This window comes from Aquarana catesbeiana, linkage group LG11 (genome assembly GCF_042186555.1).
Source record: "Aquarana catesbeiana isolate 2022-GZ linkage group LG11, ASM4218655v1, whole genome shotgun sequence".
NCBI lineage: Eukaryota > Metazoa > Chordata > Amphibia > Anura > Ranidae > Aquarana > Aquarana catesbeiana.
In genome coordinates this window covers 226,190,088-226,202,834 of record NC_133334.1, presented here as the reverse complement: position 1 = coordinate 226,202,834, position 12,747 = coordinate 226,190,088, and the positions used below count along the sequence as shown (strand labels likewise).

At 42.2% G+C, this 12,747-nt stretch overlaps 2 protein-coding genes across 2 annotated transcripts in view; one reads left to right on the top strand and one right to left on the bottom strand.

Moving 5' to 3' along the window:
- The window catches only part of LOC141112525 (5-hydroxytryptamine receptor 3A-like), a 112,822-nt gene extending 100,203 nt beyond the window's left edge, over positions 1-12,619 (top strand). The window contains exons 8-9 of the mRNA XM_073605437.1: positions 11,039-11,251; positions 11,335-12,619. Coding sequence (XP_073461538.1) covers positions 11,039-11,251; positions 11,335-11,615 — 494 coding nt within the window. The 3' untranslated portion in view covers positions 11,616-12,619. The remainder of the gene's footprint in view (positions 1-11,038; positions 11,252-11,334) is intronic.
- The window catches only part of LOC141112528 (inactive hydroxysteroid dehydrogenase-like protein 1), a 465,623-nt gene that overhangs the window by 236,802 nt on the left and 216,074 nt on the right, over positions 1-12,747 (bottom strand). The gene's annotated exons all lie outside the window — the stretch shown is intronic.

Genomic DNA, 12,747 nt, shown 5'->3' with positions numbered 1-12,747 from the left:
AGTGTGGTCAGGGTAAGTCGGGTCAAAAACAGGAATCAAGCACAGATCACAGGAACAGGTATACAGGTAAAGCTGCAGATCAGAGAGCAATGCACTAGTGCAGCTGCTGTCCTTATATAGGCCATTTCACGCATGCTCATAGGTGTTCAGGCTATGCCCGGCAAGACGGGCACATGCAGGAGCATGTCTGCGCATGTGTATCCATCTCCGCCTGGAAGCTTTGGTTGTGCTATAGCCGACATGTTCCTGACAGGAATCCAATATATACAGTTGTGCTAATAAGTTTACATACCCTGGCAGAATTTATGATTTTTTGGCCATTTTTCAGAGAATATGAATGATAACACAAAACTTTTCTTTCACTCATGGTTAGTGTTTGGCTGAAGCCATTTATTATCAGTCAACGGTGTTTGCTCTTTTTAAATCATAATGACAAGAGAAACTACCCAAATGACCCTGATCAAAAGTTTACATACCCTGGTGATTTTGGCCTGATAACATGCACACAAGTTGACACAAAGGGGTTTGAATGGCTATTAAAGGTAACCATCCTCACCTGTGATCTGTTTGCTTGTAATCAGTGTGTGTGTATAAAAAGGTCAATGAGTTTCTGGACTCCTGCCAGACCCTTGCCTCTTTCATCCGGTGCTGCACTGATGTTTTTGGATTCTAAATCGTGTGGAAAGCAAAAGAATTGTCAAAGGATCTGCGAGAAAAGGTAGTTGAACTGTATAAAACAGGAAAGGGATGTAAACGATATCCAAGGAATTGAGAATGCCAATCAGCAGTGTTCAAACTCTAATCAAGAAGTAGAAATTGAGGGATTCTGTTGAAACCAAACCACGGTCAGGTAGACCAACTAAAATTTCAGCCACAATTGTTCAGGATGCAAAGAAAAACCCACAAATAACTTCAGGTGAAATACAGGACTCTCTGAAAACATGTGGTGTGGCTGTTTCAAGATACACAATAAGGAGGCACTTGAAGAAAGATGGGCTACATGGTCGAGTCGCTAGACGAAAGCCATTACTACGCAAATGCCACAAAGTATCCAGCTTACAATATGCCAAACAGCACAGAGACAAGCCTCAAACCTTCTGGCACAAAGTCATTTGGAGTGATGAGACCAAAATTTAGCTTTTTGGCCACAATCATAAATGCTTCATTTGGAGAAGAGTCAACAAGGCCTATGATGAAACCATTCCTACTGTGAAACACGGAGGTTTATCGCTGATGTTTTGGGGATGTGTGAGCTACAAAGGCACAGGAAATTTGGTCACAACTGATGGCAAGATGAATGCCGTATGTTATCAAAAAATACTGGAGGAACATTTGCATTCAGCCAGGAAGCTGCACATGGGATGTACTTGGACATTCCAACATGACAATGATCCAAAACACAAGGCCAAGTTGACCTGTCATTGGCTACAGCAGAATAAAGTGAAGGTTCTGGAGTGGCCATGTCAGTCTCCTGACCTCACTATCATTGAGCCTCTGGGGAGATCTCAAATGTGCAGTTCATGCAAGACAGCCCAAGAATTTACAGGGACTGGAGGCTTTTTGCCAAGAGGAATGGGCAGCTTTACCATCTCAGAAGATAAAGAGCCTTATCCACAAATACCTCAAAAGACCTCAAGCTGTAATTAATGTTAAAGGGGGCAATACACAGTATTAAGAACTGGAGTATGTAAACTTTTGGGGTAGCTTCTGTCGGGTCATTTGGGTAGCTTCTGTTGTGATTATGATTTAACAAGAGTAAACACAGTTAACTGATAATAAATGGCTTCAGCCAAACTCTAACCATGAGTGAAAGAAAAGTTTTTGTGTTATTCAAATTCTCTGAAAATTGGCCAAGAAATCATAAATTCTGCCAGGATATGTTAACTTATGAGCACAACTGTAGGTGGGGAGGTGTCGAACAATTGGCTAAAAGAAGCTGTCTATAAAATCAGATAAATGACTGGTAGGTCCGTCCATTGATGCTATCATTGGTCTACCTGGTTGATGGTATGGGTCCTTGTGGACTTTAGGTAGGTAATAAAAATAGGGCATAGAAAGGATTTCTCATTGGGGTTCAGAATTTCTTCTCTGAAGGCTTTCTCAACCAGATCTTTAAGTTCATATTTAAAAGCTAGTAATGGATCTATATTGCATCTTCCTGTAATGCCGCGTACACACGGCCAGACTTCCCGACTGAAAAAGTCCGATGGGAGCTTTCGGTCGGACATTCCGACCGTGTGTATGCCCCATCGGACTTTTTCTGTAGGCATTTCCGACGGACTCAGATATAGAACATGTTCTAAATCTTTCCATCGGAAATGCCGACGGAGTTTAGCCCGTTGTCAAGTCCGTCCGTGTGTACGAGGCATAAGTATTCTGGTGAGATAACAGCCTATTAGCTTCAGCCACATAATATTTCTTGTCCAATATAACCACCCCTCCACCCTTATCAGCTTGCCTGATGATAATGTTGGGATTCAGCTGGAACTCTTGATGTGCCTTATGCTCTTAAGGAGATGTTCCTATGTGTGGTCCTTCATGCGCATATCGTCTTCAGGTCATTGTAGACCAGAGAAAAAAATGTCTCAACATAAGGACCCTTATCTTGATATGGGTTGAATTTTGATGTTGGTTTGAAGTCCGTATGGATCATTTTCTTGGGCTTGACTAAAAACTGCAAGGTTCAATCAGGAGAGTCTTCCATCGGATTCTCTGTCCAGAGTTCCTGTAGTATGTCTAGAGCAGACTGGTTTGAGGGCTCCCAAGGGCCTATCAGGATGTTGGCTTCCTCAGGGGCGATAAGAACTGATTTCTTTTTGTTCTTGTTGTGGTAAAATCCAAAGATGGAGAAGGATCTAACAAAACTTTTGAGATCCTTAAAAGATTGAAGAGGGTGGGTGGAGCAAAAGGGGGAAATTCAGCTCTTTGTGTAATAATGACATCTCTGGGTCCGTGAGGGGACTAGAGAATAAATTCTTTATAAAATCTTCATAGTTCTTGAGGAGAGGTTTGACTTTTTTTTTGTTTCCTTGACAACCTTGTCTAGACTTTCTAGGTGCCTTTTGATGGCCATGGAGAGAGGGGTCCCTTAAAAATCTGTTGTTGAGTTTAGGTTTGGAAGGCCTTGAAGATTCTCTGGAGCTGTGATGATTAACTGAGACTGGTATATCTGATCTGGGACCTTTGTGGATAGAGGGCTCGGCATTAAGATGTTTGGGGCATTTGGGGGTAGTCTTGGTATGATGTCTTTAAGAAAATCTGATGGAACTCTTCATACTCAGATACCCACCTGATCTTAGGTCTATTCTGATACTTAATGTCACGGACCACCGTCCTCAACGGGATTATCTCAGTCGTAAAACCTTCCTTTTTCTGGTACCAGCACGATCCAAGGTCCCTTAGCCTACCCAGTCACTTGTCAAAGCATCAGTGTAGGGTGGTAATCATAAGACTCTTTATTCGAACACAGGCACAAAGAGATATACACTCAGAGGACAATCCTCCTCCTTTGCACGATGACACAGGATGGGGTAAACGTTACCTCCTCCAGTAACATGAGACACAGGTATTCAAACATTTCAACAGTAGACAGTCTTTGGTAGGGGCTGCTGGAAACCCCCCCCCCCCCTCTCTAGCATCTAATCCACATACACATATACATCCCATAATAGGTTGCTCCCAAGGCAGACAATAGAACAATGGGATACATCCACACCTCAAAACGATCTAGTAATAAGTCTACCACAGTTTATGAGACCAAGCTCATACAATATTCCAGCAGTCGGAAAGGTGGAATTCATTTATCTTCATATATTTCTTGAGGGATATTGTTCAGAAATATTACTATCCCAAGTGAAAGAACCCCTTCATTCTTTCAACACAAACCACACATATAGAACCCTGGATAACAGAGGTAACTTGAAATGCTGAGTCTGGTGTGGTTGCCCTTTCTCATTGTCCTTAGTATCTGTCCACAATTTTTGATCACATAGATCTATACCAAGGCTAGGTATAGACCTTCACACCCCATTGCCCATTTTATATTTATGCCACAGCTGGTTCTTATAGTTTGTTCCCTCAGGACACTTGTATTGTACTGCAAGTTGTACTTTATTTCTTTCACCACCTTATGTTCTGTTTAAATGCTTTTTTTTTATGTATAGATACACATACTGTATAGGTGCATAGATACATTTAATATATATATTTTTATTTTTATTTCTTTCCTTTGTGTATTACATTGATCTCGTTCCCCACGAGTCTTCTACAAGATATTAGTTGGGTATCAGTATGCCTTTTTATCAAGCGGTTTTTCATTTGTCAATCTTTCGTAAAGATCCCAATTTTTTGTTAGTTCCATTCATCAATTATCGTATTCTGAATTTTAGCACCTGTTTGGTTTACTTTTTCATTAGTCATCCAGTACACCTTTATATCATGATAAATATGAATCTTATCTATCCCAGGATTTATAGATTATATTACAATTTATAATATAATATATAATATACACTCACCGGCCACTTTATTAGATATACCTGTTCAATTGCTGGGTAACACAAATTGCTAATCAGCCAATCACATGTCAGCAACTCAATGCATTTAAGCATCCAGGCGTGGTGAAGACAACTTGGTGAAGTTCAAACGGAGCATCAGAATGGGAAAGAAAGGGGATTTAAGTGACTCTGAGGCTGGGTTCACACCTCCGATGGATGCGGCTCGCAGCAGGGGTTCCGTGCGTCCCTGTTTTCCATTTCAGGGATGAATCAGGGCCCAATTTTTGCCTGAATTCAGCTCTGAAATGGAGCCAAAGACGCACAGCACTCCTGTGCAATCCGTTCTGCAGCGGCAATGAAAATATGTGAACCGGCTTCATAGAGAGCTGGTCACAATCTCCTGTCATGCGAATTGGATGCAGGGAAACCCTTAACGTGGCATTGTTGTTGGTGCCAGACAGGCTGGTCTGAGTATTTAAAAAACTGCTAATCTACTGGGATTTTCACAGCCATCTCTAAGGTTTACAGAGAATGGTCTGAAAAAGAGAAACTATCCAGTGAGCAGCAGTTGTGTGGACGAAAATGCCTGTTGATATCAGAGGTCAGAGGATAATGGGCAGACTGGTTTGAGATTAAAGAAAGGCTACATTAACTCAAATAACCACTCGTCACAACCAAGGCATCCAGAATGCCATCTCTGAATACACAACACATTGATCCTTGAAGCAGATGGGCTACAGCAGCAGAAGACCACACTGGGTGCCAGTCCTGTCAGCTAAGAACAGGAAACTGAAGCTACAATTTACACAGGGTCAACGAAATTGGATAATAGAAGATTGAAGAAAGTTGCCTGTCTGATGAGTCTCCATTTCAGCTGCAACATTCAGATGGTAGGGTCAGAATTTGGCATAACCAACATGAAAGCATGGATCCATCCTGCCTATCAATGGTTCAGGCTGGTGGTGTAATGGTGTGGGGGATATTTTCTTGGCACACTTTAGGCCCCTTAGTACCAATTGAGCATCGTTTAAATGCCACGGCCTACCCAAGTATTGTTGCTGACCATGTCCATCCCTTTATGACTATAGTGTACCCATCTTCTGATGGCTACTTCCAGCAGGAAAATGCACCGTGTCACAAAGCTCAAATCATCTCACCATTGGTTTCTTGAACCTGACATTGAGTCCACTGTACTCCAATGGCCTCCACAGTCACCAGATCTCAATCCAATAGAGCACCTTTGGGATTTGGTGTAACAGGGTATTCGCATCATGGATGTGCAGGAGACAAATCTGTAGCAACTGCGTGATGCTGTCAGGTCACTATGGACCGAAATCTCTGAGGAATGTTTCCAACGCCTTGTTGAATCTATGCCATAAAGAATTACTTGACTCCCTTGGGCACGATAGGGTTATTTGCGGCCACTTAATCAATTTCATTTCAGGGCAATAGTCAGGCTGGTGAAGGAGGCGTGGTTAGCCTCTGAAGCGCATTCCTGATTGGTCACGGCATCCTTGGCATTTGACAGTTCTTCTGACAGCTCACAGGCGTCTCCCACGGCAGCTTTCTTGATCAATGCATCCTCCCCCCCCCAGCATTCCTGCAATCGCAGCGACTCCAGTCAGGACAGGACTATCACCTGTTGGCTTTGGACTCAGCTGTTTAAATGCCCACTACTCAGACATGTTTGTGAGTGCATAACATTTTGCATTTATTATAACACATTCAATACCATCCTACTGCACCAGTGGCAGCTTGGCGCTTCTCTCTCTCCCCTTCCTTTTCTCTGTTACAGAACCATAGTAAAACTTAAAAAGTCTGTTTGTACAGGTAAAATCATTTGATTCTTATTGTAATGTCCTGTGTCCATACAGAAGAAGTAATATGGACCTAACCAGGAGATATTTGCAAGGACACAGGGTACTCTGGGGAGGCATTACTCTGAGGTTTATCTCATCCATCACAAAACATTTGTTTAGGGACATCTCAAGCAGTCGTCCAGGCCAGTGGTTTTCAACTTCAGTCCTCAAGTACCCCCAACAGGCCATGTTTGCAGGTTATCCTTTATCTTGCACATGTGCTTTAACCTCCCTGGCGGTATGATTATTTCGGATTTTAGGTGCTGAAAGCGGTACAATTATTTTGCATGGAAATTTGGCGTTTTATATTGTAGGTCTGTAAATCTTAACAATAACACACTTAAATCTGTCCAAACCAGAGTCTAGTAGATATCCCGGGTATGATAAAGTTTGAAACACAAAAACATAAATTATAATATAATAAATAAAAATAAATAATTAAAAAAAAAAAAAAAAAATAGTAATAAAATAAATTTCCCCACAATTCACTATCGCTCAATTCTGCAAGTGTTCTAATTTACTATCGCTGTTTTCTAGCTGGTCTAAAGCCACTTTTGACGTAAAGGGACACTTTTTGGTTGCTATGGACAATCTCCAGTTTCCAGGCAGAAAGAACAGTGTATATCATGTAAAACTGCATGCAGGGCATGGGCCAAAGCACTGGGGACAAAAGGGATGTGAAATCATTTCATACAGTACTGTAATCTGTAAGATTACAGTACTGTATGTGTTATGATTATTACTTTTTTTTTTAATTTGCCGCCAGGCTCCGCCCCCGTGCGTCGCGCCGCTCGCAGGGAACGGAGCCTGGCACGGAGAGGCTTCGGAGGAGGACGGAGTCCTCGGACACTGCGGGTGACATCGCAGGATCCCGGGGACAAGGTAAGTAAAGCCGCCCCAGGATCCTGCAATGCGATCCCGAGTGTGGCTCGGGGTTACCGCTAATGGTACTGAATTTTAACCCCGAGCCACACTCGGGAATACCGCCAGGGAGGCTACTTCAGAGTCAATGGCTTGGTATTTTGGACAGCTATTTTATCTAAGAGAAATCCCCAAAACATGGCTTGTTGGGGGTGAGAACCAATGGTCCAGGCTGCACAAATTTTCCTTGTATTTTGTCTAACACAGTGGTCATCAACCCTGTCCTCAGGGCCCACTAACTGGCCAGGTTTTATGCATTACCTTGGGGAGATGTGGACTAGAATACTGCAATCACTGAGCAGCAAATTATATTACCTGTGATGTATTTCAGTTATCTTGCAAACCTGGCCTGTTAGTGGGCCCTGAGGACAGGGTTGATGACCACTGGTCTAACTGATTGATATCATTGTCAGCTCCATCCAGTGGACAAAATGTAGTTGATTTTTCTGAAATACCTCAATCAGAAAACATTTTGGACACTAGATGAAGCTGATGATCATAGGAAGTCATAGGGGGAGATTTACTAAAACTGGTGTACACATAATCTGGTGCAGATGTGCATAATAACCAATCAGCTTCTAGATTTTATTGTCAATGCATAACTGAACATGCTTAACCACTTGCCTACAGGGCACTTACACCCCCTTCCTGCCCAGGTCATTTTTCAGCTTTCAGCGCTGTTGTACTTTGAATGAAAATTGCGCGGTCATGCTACACTGTACCCAGATGAAATTTTTATAATTTTCATCACACAAATAGAGCTTTTTTTTGGTGGAGTTTAATCACTGCTGGGTTTTTATTTTTTTTCCAAAAAAAAAGAAAAAAGAAAAACAAAAAAAAGTGAATTTTTTTTTTTTTTTACCTTTGTCAGTAAATTTTGTAATTAAGTAATTTTTCTCCTTCACTGATGTGCGCTGATGAGGCGGCACTGATGGGCACTGAAAGGCTGAACTGGTGGACATTGATGAGGTGCACTTATAGGCACTGATTAGGTGGCACTGATCAGGAGGCACTAATATGCCGCACTTATGGGCACTGATAGGTGGCACTAATATGTGGCACTGATGAGCACTGATAGGCGGCACTGATGGGCATCCCCGGTGGTCCTGGGTGGGCATCCGAGGGGGGCTGCGCTGATAAACAATCAGCACAGACTCCCCCTGTCAGGAGAGCTGCCAATCTGCTCTCCTCTACTCGTGTCTGTCAGACACAAGTGAGGAAAAGCCGATAAACAATTCTTCCTGTTTACATCGTGATCAGCCGTGATTGGACACGGCTGATCATGTGGTAAAGAGTCCCCATTAGGATATCTTTACCTAGATCAGATCGGAGTTGCGGTGTGTCAGACTGACACGCCACAACAACGATTGCCGCGATACACCCCGGGGGCACGCAGTGGCTTGTTATCCTGACCACGTCCGGTCAGGATATTGCAACCACTTTGCAATGTCTTTTCGCTATATGGCGGGTGGCAGGTGGTTAAATTAGAAGTTGATTGGTTAACCACTTTAAGACCGGGCCTATTTTTCAAACTTGTTGTTTACAAGTTAAAATCAGTTTTCTTTGCTAGAAAATTACTTAGAACCCCCAAACATTATATATATATTTTTCCTAACACCCTAGAGAATAAAATGGCGGTCCTTGTAATACTTTTTGTCACACCGTATTTGCGCAGCAGTCTTACAAGCTCACTTTTTTTGGAATTAAAAAAATAAGACAACAGTAAAGTCTAGCGACAGCTCCCCAGTCCCAGGTCTGGTCCAGATCGTGCTGTGGTGGTGGTAATGTACAAAGATATTCATTTTTTTATGGCTGGCAAAAATGCGGCCCTTCCAGAAGGGCTTCCTCCAGCAGTGGAACTCAGGGCTTCGGGATCACTCTATCCGAATAACCTTATCCATGCAGAAGAGCCTTACTTGATGGTTACAGCAGAGGAAACTCCTCAATTGTCACTCCATTGCACCTGTGTCCTGGATCACCATCACAACAGATGCCGGCAACAGGGGCTGGGGCGCACTCTGCTTCTCTGCTTGACAGAGGTAGCCCAAGGCATATGGAGCTTTCTATCTCACAGGATAGTCTTCAATCTCTGGAACTCCGAGCAGCGTTCTGCGTTCTACAGGCCTTTCACCACTTAACAGCAGGAGTCTCAGTTCTCCTAAGACTGGACAACACAACGGCAGTCTCATACATCAAGAAACAAGGGGGTACTTGCAGTCTCTCCCTGTTGAAGGAAGTAGAACCCATCATGACCTGGGCCCAGAAGAACTTGGCCAACCTAACAGCTGTCTATCTCCCTGGAGTCCAGAACGTTCAGGCAGATTTTCTGTCGAGAGTGTCTCTAGACAAGAACGAGTGGATTCTCCACCCTGAAGTCTTCAAGTGGGTCATGTCCCTGGGAATCATTCCGGAAGTAGACTTGTTTGCCTCCCCATGCAACTTCAGATTAGAGAAATACTACACGAGAAATACTTCACGACAATTGCGCGGTCGTGCAATGTGGCTCCCAAACAAAATTGACGTCCTTTTTTTCCCCATAAATAGAGCTTTCTTTTGGTGGTATTTGATCACCTCTGCGACTTTTAATTTTTGCTCTATAAACAAAAAAATAGTGACAATTTTGAAAAAACGCATTATTTTTTACTTTACTTTTGCTATAATAAATATCCCCAAAAAATATATAAAAAAACATTTTTTTCCTCAGTTTAGGCCGATACGTATTTTTTTTTTTTGGTAAAAAAAATCGCAATAAGCGTTTATTGATTGTTTGCGCAAAAGTTATAAAGTCTATAAATTAGGGGATAGTTGTATGGTATTTTTATTAATATATTTTTTTTTTTACTAGTGGCGGCGATCTACGATTTTTATCATGACTGCGACATTATGGCGGACAGATCGAACACTTTTTCCGTGATTTTGGGACCAATCACATTTATACAGTGATCAGTGCAATTAAAAATGCATTGATTACTGTGTAAATGTGACTGGAAGTGAAGGGGTTAACCACTAGGGGGCAGTGTAGGGGTTAAGTGTGTCCTAGGGAGTGATTCTAACTGTGGGGGGGGCGTGGCTATGTGTGACATGAGACTGATCACAGCTCCCGATTACAGGGAGCTGTGATCAGTGTCTTGTCACTAGGCAGAACGGGGAAATGCTTGTTTACATTAGCATTTCCCCGTTCTTCCTCTCCATGAGACGATCGCGGGTATCCCTGCGGACATCAGGTCCGCAGGACCCACGATCACACTCACGGATCGTTTCTAGGCAGTTGAGTTTAGAAGTTTTTTTTTTTAACACAAAAAAATGGGTTCAGATGAATGTTCAGAGGCATTTGAAACGCCAAATGCTTGTAACAGCTCGTAAATGCTGCTAAACGCGGTAACTCGCGTTTATCAGCTTTTCGTTTACAGACTTTTTTTATTTAAACAAATTTATTTATATATATATATATATATATATATATATATATATATATATATATATATATATATATATTTATTTATTTATTTTTTATTTACAGACGCTTCTTGATGTAAACGCGACTAAACGCAGCATGTAAATGTGGCTAAAGTGACCCCTAAGTTAGACACAATCTGCTTTGGAGAAAACTTGCAACTAGTGGCTTTGCAAGATACTATGGGTGATTCAGCTCTCCAATGCTTAGACAAAAATTTAAAATTACCTATTACTTTTGTATGCAGCTGAATTTATTTCTTACTATATAATTTTTATTGGGTAACACCTAACACTAATCTTTTTCAGGTATTTTCTTCTGCATTTGTTTGGCCATGATGGTTCTCAGCATCATTGGAACAGTAGGTACTTCCTACATGACAGTCACAGAATCATCTATAAGCAACTCGCAGGTCCCTGCATGGGTCAAAATACTGGTCTTGAAGCATCTGGCACATATTATGTTCTTTAAAAAAGATTCTGCTAAAGATGAACTGGTCACACCAGTCACGGCAGACAATGGTAAGTGTTCACTACAAGATTTTTTTTTTGCCCATCCTGTTTACAAGAGGAATACATTTTCAAGATTTCATTTTCTTTTACAGATCCTGAAAATGCTAAAACATCAGAAGCAACTGAAGATGTTTCAGATGAGAAGAGACCACTGGAAAATGAATCAAATGTCAAGACAGAGGTTAAGCTATTAAAAAGAATCTTGTTAGAAATTTTAAGGATCCATCGTAAACTGATACTTGATTTGCAACAAAAGGATGCAATGACTGAATGGTCACTAGTAGCCCAAATTGTAGACCGACTAATCCTTGTTCTGTATCTTATCACTGTAACTTTGGTGTTTGTCATTATGCTCTGTGTTTGGGCTATTTAGGGATCCCTTTGACGTAACTAAGTTCTGAAGGTCAGCTAGAGAATGTTTTATACAGCAGAATAAGAACCTTCAGACGTTTATGAATTGTAAATTCTAATGTGTGGAGTCAACCAAGGGTGGGCTGTATGCTAAATTGGTTTATATGAGAAAAAAAATGTTATCCATAGAGAATGGTCATGGGCTGATTGCTTTTATGGTGTTTACTTGCAATAGAAGGTCCGGAAACAAACCATGATGTTTCTGCTCTACCTTCCTCTGTGGATGTACTAAAAGCAATTCATTAGTGGTAGCTTATAATCTATTAGCAAGTAAAAGCTGTTAATTCATAAACAGAAACATTTTTAAGGCTCTGTTCACACTAGTGTGGTTTCAGATGCAACTTGAGTCGTAAACAAATCACGTGACAATGGAAATCACATTGTTTTTAATGGTGCCTGTTCACATCAATGCAACTCAGTACAGCAAGATTTTGGAAAAGGTTCTTGTACTACTTTGGTGTGATTCCAGCGTGATTTTGGCTCCGTAGATTATGCAAACCACATCTAATTTGCATCCAAGTTGCACTACATATTTTCACTGAAAACCCAGATTAAAATCAGATTGCAGCAGTGTGAAGCTAACCTACATATCAGTTCTGACATTGATTCTTACAATTTTTTGCTCTCTGGCAGAATCTTTAGCACCCAATAATGCTGGGTATGTTGGATCCCTGTGTTTCTGGTTACAGCACTGTGGTTCCACCGACCGGCTGTTATCCCTAGTGTGTTCCAGTGACCTAATAAGCGTAGCTGGGAGTCTGCTGGCCAGAGAAGTGCTTGGGCTATGTCTTTGGAGAGCGGGCTATGTTCTGGTGCCTGCTCCCTCTTTCTTGCTCCTGCCGCTGCAGAGAGGACAGAGCATCTGTGTGTATCTCCCCAGACCTCCCCCCGCCCAGACCTCCCCCCAGCTATCAGCACAACGACAAGGCCCAGGCCTAGGGCAGCACTTTGCAGGGGGCAGCACGGAAAGAGTCCCTGCCGGCTTGCGCTACACTGTTAGGGTAGCGCCAGTCTTATGGGGTGGACTGGGCTGAGAGGCAAATTAGTCTAGCGCCCCCATAAAGCAGCCGCACTGCTTCCGGTATACGGGCAGC